Here is a 14,185-nt window from a genome sequence, read left to right as displayed (position 1 = left end):
ATTCTCCAAGTACGAATATACTGTAGTTTAGCGAAGTGGAACGCCGACGAGACCTAAGCATGGTGGAAATCACCGGTCCTGAAAAACCCCGTTTAGCTAAACGGGCTCGTTCAAGAGCCAAGCCGTAAGACAAAATCGACCCGGATCTGGATATGGAACTGGCCCTTGAACCAGCAAAGTCCTGTGAACTGGTAGCCGAAGAGGAGGCGCCACCAATAGACGCTGTAGATCCGCGTACCAAGGACGCCGCGGCCAATCCGGTGCTACCAAAATTACCGGTCTTCCGTGATCCTCGATCATCTGTAGGAGACGGCCTATTAGCGGCCACGGAGGGAACGCGTAAAGAAGGTCAGAGGGCCACTGTTGCAAGAGAGCGTCTACCCCTGCCGCTCTTACGTCCTTTCGACGACTGAAGAAACGAGGGACTTTCGTGTTGAGATTGGATGCAAACAGATCTAGAACTGGAGTGCCCCAGCGCTCCACTATCAACCGAAACACCTGATATCTGAGAGACCACTCCCCGGGATCGAGAGTGTGGCGACTGAGAAAGTCGGCTTGAACGTTTTCCACTCCGGCCACATGCGATGCTGAAATGGCCGAGAGGTGAATCTCCGCCCAGGCGAGGAGACTCTCCGCCTCCCGACACAAGAGACAACATTTTGTTCCCCCCTGACGGTTGACATAGGCCACTGCCGAGGCATTGTCTGAAAGAACTCTGACCGCTTTGCCTATTAGTAGAGCCCTGAAGTGCTGCAGGGCCAACCGGATCGCTCTGGTCTCCAACAAATTGATTGATTGAACTGCTTCCATTTGAGACCAAAGACCCTGGGCCCACTGCCCCAGGCAATGTGCTCCCCAGCCTCGGAGACTGGCATCTGTTGTTAACGGTATCCAGCGAGGAGATTCCAAAGGCATGCCTACTGTGAGATTCTTCATCCGCAGCCACCAAAACAGCGAGCTGCGCTCTCTGTTGCGGAGAGGCAGACGCCTCCATAGTGACTCCCTCTGAGCGGACCAACGCGATAGAAGAGACCACTGAAGAGGCCTCATATGGAGTCTGGCCCAGGGTACTACTTCTATGGTGGCTGCCATGGATCCGAGAATCTGAAGATAATCTCGAGCACACGGACGCTGCTGTTGAAGAAAGGCCCGAATCTGAGACTGGAGTTTTAGAATCCTGGCCTGCGGTAGAAACACTCGGCCTTGTGTCGTGTCGAACGTGACGCCCAAATACTCCAGAGATTGAGACGGAACCAACCGACTCTTTGACACATTTACTACCCAACCTAGAGACTGCAAGAACTGCATCACTCGTTCTGTGACACGACAACTCTCTTGATAAGACTTTGCTCTGATTAACCAGTCGTCTAGATATGGATGAACAAGAATCCCTTCCTTCCTGAGGGCCGCAGCCACCACGACCATAACTTTGGTGAAAGTGCGGGGAGCCGTCGCCAGACCGAAGGGCAGAGCGCGAAACTGGTAATGCTGCCCTAGAATTGCAAAGCGCAAGAACTTGTGGTGAGCCGGACGAATGGGAATATGCAAATAAGCCTCTGTGAGATCCAAGGCTGTCAAATACTCTCCCTGGCGCACTGCGACTATGACTGATCGCAGGGTCTCCATCCGAAAACTTGTGACTCTGAGAGCGCAATTGACCGGCTTGAGGTCCAATATAGGGCGAAAAGAGTCTTCCTTCTTGGGAACTACAAAATAAATGGAATACCGGCCTTGCCTGTACTCGGAAGGAGGGACTGGACAGATAGCGTGAAGATCTAACAGCCTCTGTAGAGTCTCCCGAACCGCCCTCACCTTGAGAGGAGAACGACAGGGAGACTCCAGAAAGGCGTCTGCAATAGGCCTTGCGAACTCTAAGGCATAACCGTCTCGTATAACTTCCAAGACCCACTGATCTGAAGTTATGTGGGCCCACCTCTGATAGAACTGAGAAAGACGAGCTCCGACAGGCACCAGAGGAGAGGCCCTCGCCCCTTCATTGGGAAGGACGGGTCTGTGATCTAAAACCTGGAGAGGAGTAACTCGCCCCTCTGCGAGTACCCCGAAAGGACTGTGTCCTATTGTAGAACCGAGATTTGTGAGGTTGAAAACCCCGACCAGTCTGAAATCTACGTAAACCTCTACCTGAACCTCTACCAGAGAAGGAACCTTGACCGGACAGGCGGGGTCTATCTTGCGGCAATCGAGGAACTTTAGCATCTCCTAAGGAATTAACCAACTTATCCAATTCTTCCCCAAACAAAAAGGAACCTTTAAATGGAAACTTGCTCAATTTGGATTTGGAGGCCGCATCCGCCGACCTTTCAACCACAGCGATCGGCGAGCAGCGACTCCCAAAGCCAAAGACTTAGAAGATGCTCGCAACAAATCATACAAGGCATCCGCCAGAAACGCCGCTTCCGTTTCAATCCTAGCCACCTCTAGATCAATAGCTTGAAGATCATCCGAAGTCCTGTCCAGAACTCTCTCTGCCCACCTAAAACAGGCCCTAGCCACTAAGGACCCACAAATGGCAGCCTGTACTGCCAAGGAAGAAACATCAAAACTATTCTTGAGCAGAGAATCCAGACGTCTGTCCTGAACATCCCGAAGAGCTGTTCCGCCATCTACGGGGACTGTATTCCGCTTATTCACCGCCGACACCACGGCATCCACGACCGGAACCTTAAGCAAAGACTTATCCGCTTCAGGAACCGGATAGAGACGAGACATAGATCTGGACTGCCGGAAAACCGCATCTGGGGACTCCCATTGCGCTTTAATAACATCCCAAATATCCTGGTGCATAGGAAAAGTCTTAGAAGCAGACCTTTAATCAAGAAATCGACCTTACGGACTTCCGAAGCTGGCTGTAAATCTTCAAAGTTCAAAGTAGAAGACACCATAGAAATTAGCTCCTGCAAATCATCCTTATGGAAAACTCTGGCTACAGAAGGATCTTCTCCTTGAGCAAAAGAACTAGCCTCAGGATCTGGAGAAGAAGATTCCTCCCAGATATGTTCCGCCAGATCTTCCTCTTCTTCTAAGAAGGGCATTTCCTGATCATGAACTGACTCCAAATGCTCCCGCCAATCTCCCTCCCTAGATCTCTTAGAGGGAGGGGGAGCAGACATACTCAAAGGCCCTGGCTCAGCTGAAGAATCCCCCTTCTGCAGCAAAAAAGCCTGATACATCTGGAGCACAAACTCAGGAGGAAACCCCCCTGCCTGAGTAGGCCCAGCCTGCATCAGTGCTCCTGCAGAAAAAACATCCAACGGAGGTACCGAAAGACCTGCAGGCTGCGAGGGAGAAGGGGAGGACGAATTCAAAATGGCCGCCGTTCGCGCCAAAACCGGCGTTCCGGAGTCCGGGGGCGCGCCTGACCCTTCAGCAACCACGGGATCAGAGCGCGCCGGTGAAGAGACCGAACCAGCTGACTGAACCGCTGCCGGCAAAACCGGACCCGACGCTCCCGCTAGCGCTGTACAATACTTACAAGCGCCTGAAGATGAAACACCCCGACGCTGACAAACGGAGCAGCGCTTACGTTTTTCCGACATCGCTAACGCGCGCGTGCACGCGCGTACCCAATTCGCGCCGAAACTGTACTTTTTTTTTTTTTTTTTAATAGCGCTCAAATTAACCACACAAATCCCCCGAAAACAAACAGTGATGGGAGCCAGACCAGGCAAAGAAATCTGTGCTCTTTATGTTCCCCTGCTGTGGAAACGCTAATCAGCCACACCACACACACTTGACAGTAACAGAGCTGCCTGCTCGTTTAATCAATGGGGACTGAAGAGGTCCGTGGCAGTAAAACAAATTTAGCTTCTTTTTACATCTGGCTGCCTCTCCCAAAGGTAAAATCCCCTTGCTAATCAAAGGGCAACCCTTCCCTTTGAAATTGAATTAAATAATAAGGGAGGTGGGGAGGAACAAGGGGGGAGGGACCCGGGACACCCGAGTTTTCACCCCTGAGGCTGAAAGTTAACCAAACTGAAAAGAACACCTAACAAGCCTCAAAGAATTCCTGTGGCACAGAATAAAGGCAGACTAAAGCCAACAATAAAGAAAAAGCTGAAAGACAATATAAAGAGACTAATGGGCTCACTCCTACCTGCTGGGAGACTGAGAAAATACTGAGGCTAGGGTCACATGTCCAGGGCTCCTATTGGCTCGCTAGAGTCAGAGTTTTTTTCTCAGTCTCCAACCTGCTGGTAGGCGTGCACAACCCATCAGTCCAATCCTGGGCCGGTCCAGAGGGATGCTAAGGAAGCAGAATTTAATCTGGTGAACCAAGAGAACTTAAAGCTAGGACACCGCTTTGAAGATGAAAGATCGCTGATGAATAGGTCGATGAGCTCTGCGATATTCAGAAAAATATGAAGGACCTTGAGCGTACCAACAGGAACTTCTGGACAAGGTAGAGTACCTTGATAATGGGTCCTCCCCCCATAAATTATCTATATGATGGGTTCCAGAACGAAAGGCTAAACAACTGAATGCTTACAGCACAGAATATCTGTGAAGGTATACTGGTCCTTGATAGTAATCAGCAAGTGAAGCGTGGGTATGGCTGGTTTGGATACAGTCTGCACTAAAGATTAATGTTCTGCAGGATAACTTGTATACCCAATTTCCAAATAAAGGAACAGAGTGCTAATAAAATGAGGGTACTCTCAACCTTTGAATGGGAAGTGAACTGCATCTCAGTATATGCAGACCTGGCTCACATTACTCTTAGAGAGTTTAAGCCTATTACTCAACATTTGAGAGAGAAGATTAAACACAAATGGTTCTTTCCATCTAGGACTCCTTTTTCGTTTGAAGATAAAACCCATCAAACTCAAGTCTTTAGGGGGAGCAGCACAAACTTTGAAGGAGACAGGATTTGGAGAAACTGAAATTGCAACAATGGAAGAAGCACAACTACCTCAGTCAGCAAGGTGAAGGAGGGTGTCTAAGAATGGCTGTAGATTACAGAGCCTGCCAGAACAAGCAAGAGATGACCAACAGAATCCCGTTGTTGAAGAAGGGAAAGAAGAAAGGAATAAAGGAAAATTGCCCTGCTAAATAATCTCATGTCTAGAGAGAGGATTACTGGGGATTTGGTGGAGCAGATAATGGTGAGGGGGACCCATTATCAAGGTACTACCTTGTCCAGAAGTTCCTATTGGTATGCTCAAGGTCCTCCATGTTTTCCTCCTTTTAGGGGGGTGGGGGGAGGGTGTTTGGGTGGGTGACTGAATAGGTATGTGTATGGTGCTGACAAGAGGTGTGACTGTAAGAACGCATTCTAGGCAGAAGTTGCAAGTTGAGAGAGGATGGGGTTACTCTTTCCAGTAGAGAGGCAGGAGGAGGAAGTGAGGATAGAGGTGCTGGGGGTGAGGGGATGAAGAAGGAAAAGCAAGGCATTAAATCTCTGGAGTTGATATGGAGAGGTTGATGAATATCACGGCTGTTAATGTAAAGAGTCTCACTATATGAGTGAAGGGACAACTTAAGTAAAGAGGCTCAACATGAATATTTTATTCATACAAGAACCACATATCAGAAAAATCAGGCAGCACTGGGACAGTTCCAGCAACGGATCTCATCGGCTGGCAGGGATTGGGCATCCCCACCAACCAGTCAAAGGATACTCGAGTTGTGGAGGAGGCCCAGGCCCAGCCCCCCCTCCCCCCCAGTGGCTATGCAACTGCTTTAATATGACTCTAAATAATTCAAAAGTTGATAGCTCTAGGACACAAGAATAGTAACTGTTTTATTGTAATGCAGCATACTATGCCATACTTTGTATTGTTTGAATATTTTTACTACTGTGATTGTCTATTGCTTATGTTCGACTTATTCTTGCTGTACATCGCCTTGAGTGAAATCGCCTTGAGTGAATTCCTTCGAAAATGCAGTAAATAAAATCCTAATAAATACACACTGCTTCAACCTATTTGTTCAGAACTGCATACAGTGATTTGTCTATCATTATCAAATATAAGGAAATAATGGATATAACATCTTTCACAGAGCACTAAGAATCTGTATGACCCAAATCCTCTTAACTACCTAGATTCTATCTCTTTTCTCATTCATTTTCTCTGTATGTAAGAGAGAGGTACAGAAACATTACCACAATTTTCTGGTATGTGCCCATTCATCATTCCAAGTTCCCAGGCCCTTTTTATGAGAGGAACAGGATACTAAAACAAGGGGAGATGAAAATCATCAATTTTATTAACTAGTTGGAAGCAACAACTGTGTAATAAATATACAGTAATATACAATGTTCATAAATTACCTCGCCAGTTTTGTCATATTGTGCAGCAACAGGAATAATTTCTTCTCTGGCAAATTTACGTGCAGTTGCTTGAAACTCTTTTTGTTGATCAGTTAACTCTAAAAATAAGATGTGTGACAAGAATATTCAAAACGCTTATACTGCTTACAAAAACAGATATTCTGTAGCAAACAGAGCGGGCCCTTTTACAAAGCTGCGGTAAGCCCAACACGGGCTTACTGCATGCCAATTTGGAGCTACTGCTGGCCAAACGTGGACACCAGCGGTAGTTTCAGCCCGGCATGCCATTTCCCGTGCTGGGGAAAATAAGGCTCACATTTTGGCACGGTGGTAACTGGGCAGCACTGCACGCTATCTGGTTACCACTGGGTTAGCGCGGGAGCCCTTACTGCCACCTCAATGGGTGGCGGTAAGTGCTCCCCCTTGCATGGCCATGCACTAAGAGCAATCTTACTGCATGGCCATAGCCATTTTCAGCCATTACCCGCTGCGATAAAAAGGGCCGCAGCTACAGCAGGGCCCTTTTTACCACAGCTTAGTAAAAGGATCCCAGAAAGCATTAAGTAGAGTCCGTTGATTGGGATTAATAGTTAAAAAAGTTAAAATATAGCAAAAGTCCTATCACACCTTCCCCCTGACTCTCCATACTGAAAACGAGGAATCTTTCTACACTCTCCCCACAAAAAAAAAAAGATTGAAAAATTACAGGCCCTTTTACTAAGCCACGTAGGCACCTATGTGCATCCAACGCATGTCAATTTTGAGTTACCGCCTGGCTACTGTGTGGCCTTTATGGTAATTTCATTTTTGACGCGTGTCCGCTACATGCCTCAGAAAATAATTTTTATTTTCTGGCGTGTGGCAAAAACCAGGCGGTAATCATCATTCCACACGTGTGAGAACTTACTGCTAAGTCAATGGCTAGCGGTAAGGTCTCAGAGCCAAAATGGACGCGTGACAATTTTTATTTTGCTGCACGTCCATTTTCAGCAAAAATTTTTAAAATGGCTTTTTTACAGGTGCGTTGAAAAATGGATCTGTACGCACCTACACTAGCGCAGCCCATTTTTCGGCACACCTTAATAAAAGGGACCCTTAGTGATTACGAGAACAATGGCACCATCACTAATATATTAAAAAAGTATAGAGCAAAGTAACATAGCGCTTGACATTAGAAGGAATCCCCCCAAAAAATTAGGCCAAAAATTTGACTACTACTATGCAAACATTAAAAAGCTATACTCTGCATTCTGCACAATTTTGAAAATATACACAGCTAACAATATAACCATGAAAACTTATTTCTAAACCTTGAACCCAGAGATTGTAAGTTCTTTGAGCAGGGACTGTCTTTCTTCTATGTTTGTGTAGCGCTGCGTACGCCTTGTAGCGCTATAAAAATGCTAAATAGTAGTAGTAGTAGAGAGCAGACAAGTTCAGAAGTACATAATTTTGCTTCATGTGGAATAAGAGCTGACTGGCAATTTCATTTATGCTTCTCAATATTCTACATTTTTTAAAAAGTTTCACAAGAGACATGGATTGAGATAAATCTGTGTACCCAGTCAAATTTTTTAAATACCTTAAAACAAAAGGTGCAAAAATGAAAGCAAACAGCAGGAAGAGTGTATGAGTGTCAAAATAAAGAGCAAGCCAAGTAAGTGTCCTCCTTCATATCTCTAATGGAATTCATATGTTAGAGGTTTAAGAGCTTTTAATTAGTAGCCTGCCAAGACATTTTTAAGCAGACAACATTAAAAGAAGGAAATATGGTAACAATTTTTAAACAATGTCATGGAAATACTACCACTCATGATGAAATACTGATATGACCAATGTTACTAGTTCGGGATGCTTTCTCTTGCAGCCTTAACAAGCGCAAGCAGGAAATACTGCACTGAATTTTAAGCAGTCTAAATAAAGAGTGACTGATATCTGGAAATCTGCAACCCTTAAAGTGATTGTCAACATATCGCTAATCCATGTAAAGAAAATAAATTTACTTCTACTATCCTGAGAGGGAGAGATTTTTTTTTACAGTATCTATTATGAATAGATAAGATGCAGAACATGGTAAGTTTGTATTTAACTGTAAAAATTTCAAATTGTTCATATATCCCATACTCACCAAAATTAAAACCAAGTCCAGATTGTGCTTTCTGTGAAGTTGCTGGAGCATGAGCTGACACAGAATATGATCGCCAACCAAACTGTGCAATGCCTTGCAGAACCTAACCAAAATAACATTTCCAAAGAGAGGCTTTTAGGATTCTACACAAACATTTTTGCCAGAATAAAATTAAGCACGGTTGCCATGTCAATTGTTATATCCAAGTGGAGTTAAGGACAAGTTGTAGGTAATAACGTATTGAAGTTAGCTAAACCTATAGCCAGATAGTTGAGATTATCTGATATATCTATTCTCTACATATTGCTTAGTTAAATTGTGCTGAGACTTATTGCTTAGTTAAATTGTGCAGACTGTATCTATAATGTGGTGTACTGCTCTGTCTTCTATCCTAGTCCCCTCCCACTCCCCCTTCCCCCCAAAAAGCTCTCTCCCTTTGCCCTCTGATAGGCTTTTCAAACTATTGTTTGTCTTTCGCATTGCTAACTCTTGCTGTAGTATCCTAACTTTGGCTACTGAATTGTGGACAAGCTCTGCAAAGTTGATTTTGCATTGCTAGTACTAGGTAAGAAAGTAGCTTTAGGTCTTACAGCTGGTTTAATTTTAAGTCACACTGAAGAAACAGCTACATTTATTGGGAATATTTGGATTTAAAGAAGAAAAATTAGATTTAGCAGAATTTGATTGTTGTATCAAACTGTCATTGCTTGCTCCTCCTAGAGAACATTTTTTGATAGGAGACTTGGTAGAATCACTGGGACTTATAGTCCCACTCACGGTTTGCTATTCATATAATCAACAGTGTATCACCCTAGTCAATGGCTGAGTGAGCATTATTTAGAAAAGGCACAACTGTAGTCTCTATGAAGTGGCCCGCCCGAAAGCCTGATTGCGATGGGTGAAGGGTATTTGAAGCCTCCATGTGTTGAGTACATGGAAGACCCCCTTCCCCGTTGCTCACTCCCTGGAATAAGAGGTGACAATTCTAAAACCTACTTATGATTTAATTTTGAACGTTGTTTAAAATTAAATCATAAAAGTTTAATCACATTACATTACTAATTTATTCTTTCCACATTTATAAATACTTCAGAAGAAAACAGTTCCTTGAGGCACTCCACTATTTAACATCTTTTAGCCAGTCTCCAATCCATAATAGATCTTATTCCACAATTTTTATAGTTGTATCTCAGGAAGGACTACTAAATGCTTTCTGAAAATCCAGATAATCACTTTGATAAGAGTATATAATCCAAAAAAAAAAAATATATATATATATATACCACTCTGTATTTCTCATTTTGATAATGGCGATCACCACTACGGCATAATGTAAGCTACATTGAGCCTGCAAATAGGTGGGAAAATGTGGGATACAAATGCAACAAATAAATAAATATACACACACACACACACAGTGAAATCCGCTTAAGTGCACGGGTCTGGGACCAAAGAAATACATGCAGTTAACCGGAGCATGAACTTAACCGTTGTGACCCAAAGAAGCTTGACATCTGATAAACATATGTACAGTACTGTTTATTATATGTACAGTATACAGTCTCCATTAACTGACATTAGGCTTACTTGAAGTAATCAGTCATAGTTCTCTATACACTCGTGTGTCTGTGAGTTCCATAGACTACGTCTGCCAGATTGTAAAAACTGTCATAGCACTGACATCCAGTGGCCTCCAGATAGGCCCGCACGGTGTTGAGACTCTCCAATGCTCTTGCAAAAGTGACAGGAGGTTGTTGAATTTCGTCAGCATGTGCCTCGCTGCTCATTTCATCATCTGTTTCATCATCAGCCGTTGCCTGCGTGTAGGCGCATATCTCGACATCAGTGCTGTCGTCAGCTGTTTGTAGATCGTAATCAACAGCTACGTAGTGATGAAACTCCTCTTCAGTAACACTGGCTGGGATGTCAATAGCCTGTTCATCTGACGTGTTTGCAACAGCTACATCTGTTTCATCCCTCTCCACATCCTTAACAAAGCTTGCCCGCTTGTAGCAGTTCACAATGGTTGCCTGTGTAACATGATTCCAGGCTTCTTTCTGCATATGTAGGGAATCCAACAGTGGTAGATTACGAGCCAGTTCAACAGCACGTTTACCCTTGCCAGTCTGGTCATCCATAACGCTCATCAGACGACGTAGCACAAGAGCCCGATAACGTTTGAAATTGGCTATTATGCCCTGGTCCATAGGTTGGATCAGAGAGGTAGTGTTTGGTGGCAGGAAGACCACCTTGACGTTAGACAGCCTGACATCATCACTGTGTGCAGCACAATTATCACTAAGCAAAAAAATCTTGACGCTTTTGTGCCCGCATTCTAGTGTCTAACTTCTTTAGCCACTGCTTCCAAATTTCCCCAGTCATCCATGAATTTGCGTTAGCCTCGTATGACACAGGAAGTCGCTTAACATTCTTGAAGCAACGGGGCTGTTTGCTCTTTCCAATGACGAGTGGTTCCAACTTCTCACTCTCATCCATATTGCAGCAAAGGAGGATCGTCAGTCGGTCCTTTGACGTTTTACTTCCTGTAGCTTCGGCTTGTTTGAATGCAAGTGTTCCATCAGGAATCGCTCACCAGTAGAGACCGTTTTTGTCAGCATTGAAAATATCACGAGGTGCAAACTAAGAACTGAAACAACCCAATTTTCAGCACCAAAGTCATCAGCGTCTTGTTTTTCACCATGCTGTTTCTTGAATTTTATGTTGTTCCTCTCCTTCCATCTTTCCAACCATCCAACAGTGGCTTTGAAATCAGTTAGTCCAAGACTTTCAGCTAGCTGATTAGCTTTCTCCAAAAGCAGTGGATCACCAACAGGAAACTGTCTGCTCCCGACTTGAGAAAACCACCGAAGAAGAGCATCTTCTACATCCTCAGCTTTTCCCGCCCACTTTCGTTTCGTATTTGGATTCGTATTGTTTTGCTAGTCTTCCAGAAGCTGATCTTTCTGCTTCAAGGTATGTGAAAGCTGACTAGGATTGACACCACATTCTTTAGCAATAGATGCTTGACTGTTTGTTTTCTAATTTTTTAAGAACTTCTATTCGTTCAGCCAGTGTCTTACAGTTGTGCGACGACTCCTCCAGTGTACACTCTAACAACATTCTTTCGCTTATTCTGCCTGTGGCAGTTAACTGAGATTTCAAATTTACTGCCCCTTTGTCACGTGCCAATCGGCTTCCATATTCCGTGCGTGCGCTTATACGGAGTCTTTCCTACAGAGGACTGGTCTTAAACCATGCATATAAGTGAATCTTGCACTTATCAGTGGTGTGCTAAACCAAAGTTTGTCCCCATAGAAATTGATGGCGCCAAAAACGGGACCGAAGTACGGCATGCAGTTAAACAGAGCATGCGCTTATCCGATGTGCACTTAAATGGAGTGCACTATATACATATATATATATATATATACATACACACACACACACACGTACATACGTATATTCAACAAATTGATAGGTAAGATTTCCCTCTGCCTCCTTAAGCCACATCCACCTTGTTTTGTTTTGATGGTTTGCTTTTTAGAATGGTCTTCTACAATTTGGCCAGCTCAATAATATTGTTATTATGGAATGTAATTGCTTTTATTCTTTGGGTGATCCTTCGGTCTTTCAAATCCTTATAGGGGGATGATCAGAAGCAAACGCCAGTGCTAGAGGCTGTTAGCGCCATACTAGCGCCGGTATCTGCTACCGCCCCATGATCAGAGCCCTCACGCATGTGAAACAACGCGCTCGAGGGCTCTGAATGCAAATGCATGCTAAACAGGGCTAAATATATTCATCCCCAATGATCAGCGGCCAGCGCGCCAAAGATTGGGTCACTGGCCACGGTAAACCCTACGCCAGCTCCGAGCTGGCATTAGGGTTTGCAGATCATTGGGGAGGAATGGTGAGCCCTGTCCAGCATGCATTTGCATGCTGGCAGGCCCCCATTCCCCCCAACAGCAAACCTGCCAGCGACAGGGGGCTGGAGGTCCGGTGGACCTCCAGTCCCCTCCCCCCCAGGTTCAGGGAGGGCTGGAGATCCGGTGGGTCTCCAAGCTCCCCTAATCCCCCAGCAAAAGGTCCCTAGTGGCCAACCAATCAACCCCCCCCCCCCCCCCCAGCGACAGGGGGCTGGAGATCCAGTGGGTCTCCAGCACCCCCAACTCCCCCAGCAAAGGGTCCCTGCTGGCCTAGTGGGCGACCAACCAACCCCCCCCCCCAGGTTCAGGGAGGGCTGGAGGTGCGGTGGGTCTCCAGCCCCCCCCCCCAGTTGCCCAGCAAGGGGTCCACCAGTCCCCCCTACCTTGTGTATTGGAGGAAGGAGGGTAGCCTGCCTCCCTCCTCTTCCTGAGACTCCGCAAAATGGCGGCGCCCAGCCCTGCCCAGTGTATCCTGGGATGCGGGGGGGAAACTCCTTTATATGGTGTATAGCATCCCAGGATACACTGGGCAGGGCTGGGCGCCGCCATCTTGCGGCATCGCAGGAAGAGGAGGGAGGCAGGCTACCCTCCCTCCTCCAACACACAAGGTGGGGGGACTGGTGGACCCCTTGCTGGGGGACTGGGGGGGGCTGGAGACCCACCGCATCTCCAGCCCTCCCTGAACCTGGGGGGGGGGGGGGGGCGATCATCGGGGCTGGGGGGACCGGAGATCCAGCGGACCTCCAGCCCCCCTGTCGCTGGGGGAGGGGGGTTGGTTGGTCGCCCACTAGGGACCCTTTGCTGGGGGAGTTAGGGGAGCTGGAGACCCACCAGATCTCCAGCCCTCCCTGAACGTGGGGGGGGGGGGGGGGGGATCGTCGGGGAGACCGGAGGTCCACCGGACCTCCAGCCCCCATTGCTCAGGGCAGGGGTAGTTGGGGCCTGGTGGTCCCATGGACCTCCAACCCCTGTGTTTGACAGGTTTGGACTTTTGACAACCCAGACCTGTCAAACAAGTGCAGGAGGACTGTGCTGAGCGCATGCTCAGGCACAACTCTCCCCACACTTTACCCCATGGTCAGAGATAATTGAGTGCTTAAATTTGCATACAATTATCTCAGATCATAGGTCTAATAACGCCCCGCGCTGTTCGGAACAGCGCGAGGTTTTGATCGTCTGTCTGTTAGAGATACCAAGTAAAAATGAATGTCCTATATTATCTTACCTCTCCCGATACTCTTATCTCAATACTAACTGCAGCGCCAGTTCCCTTGCATTCCATAAATTCTCCTATGTGAACTTTGACGCAAGCGTATAGTATCCTTTTGTCTATCCCTCACTTCACTAAATTCCTATTTTTATGGGAATGGGCCTTGCAACTACATTCAAAGCGGGTTACATATTATATACAGGTACTTATTTTTACCTGTGGCAATGGAGGGTTAAGTGACTTTTGCCCAGGGTAACAAGGAGCAACAGTGGGAATCGAACCCCGTTCCACTGGATCAAGGTCCGCCGCCACTAACCACTAGGCTACTCGAAACATTTAGTTGTATTTTATGATAAGCGGTAAATCGAAATGAAAGTGAACCGTATGAAACATTATGAAGGCTAAGCCATACCAGGTCTCTTATTTCCTTTCTTGTGGACTTATCTATAACCTTCCGAAGAAAGGCGATCTATATGTCTGTATAGTGTCTCCCGGTAAAGGTGTCGATGAAGGACTCTGTGCCACCGCTCCCTTACCATACAATTCAACGTACTGTCGGACAGCTGCCGGAAAGAGCCCAGGGTGACCAATGAAACAAAACGCTCAACTTTGGACCCTGCCGACGTCCT

The 14,185-nt window shown here is 46.1% G+C and overlaps 1 protein-coding gene across 1 annotated transcript in view; it reads right to left on the bottom strand.

Moving 5' to 3' along the window:
- LOC115459173 (medium-chain specific acyl-CoA dehydrogenase, mitochondrial-like) overlaps positions 1-14,185 on the bottom strand; it is a 54,851-nt gene that overhangs the window by 40,263 nt on the left and 403 nt on the right. Inside the window, exons 2-4 of the mRNA XM_030189036.1 lie at positions 8,421-8,523; positions 6,293-6,390; positions 6,125-6,194 (exon numbers count right to left, since the gene is read on the bottom strand). Of these exons, the coding sequence (XP_030044896.1) occupies positions 6,125-6,194; positions 6,293-6,390; positions 8,421-8,523 (271 nt within the window). The remainder of the gene's footprint in view (positions 1-6,124; positions 6,195-6,292; positions 6,391-8,420; positions 8,524-14,185) is intronic.

The sequence above is a fragment of the Microcaecilia unicolor genome, unplaced genomic scaffold (assembly GCF_901765095.1).
Source record: "Microcaecilia unicolor unplaced genomic scaffold, aMicUni1.1, whole genome shotgun sequence".
NCBI classification, from domain to species: domain Eukaryota; kingdom Metazoa; phylum Chordata; class Amphibia; order Gymnophiona; family Siphonopidae; genus Microcaecilia; species Microcaecilia unicolor.
This window is presented reverse-complemented; position numbering and strand designations above follow the sequence as displayed.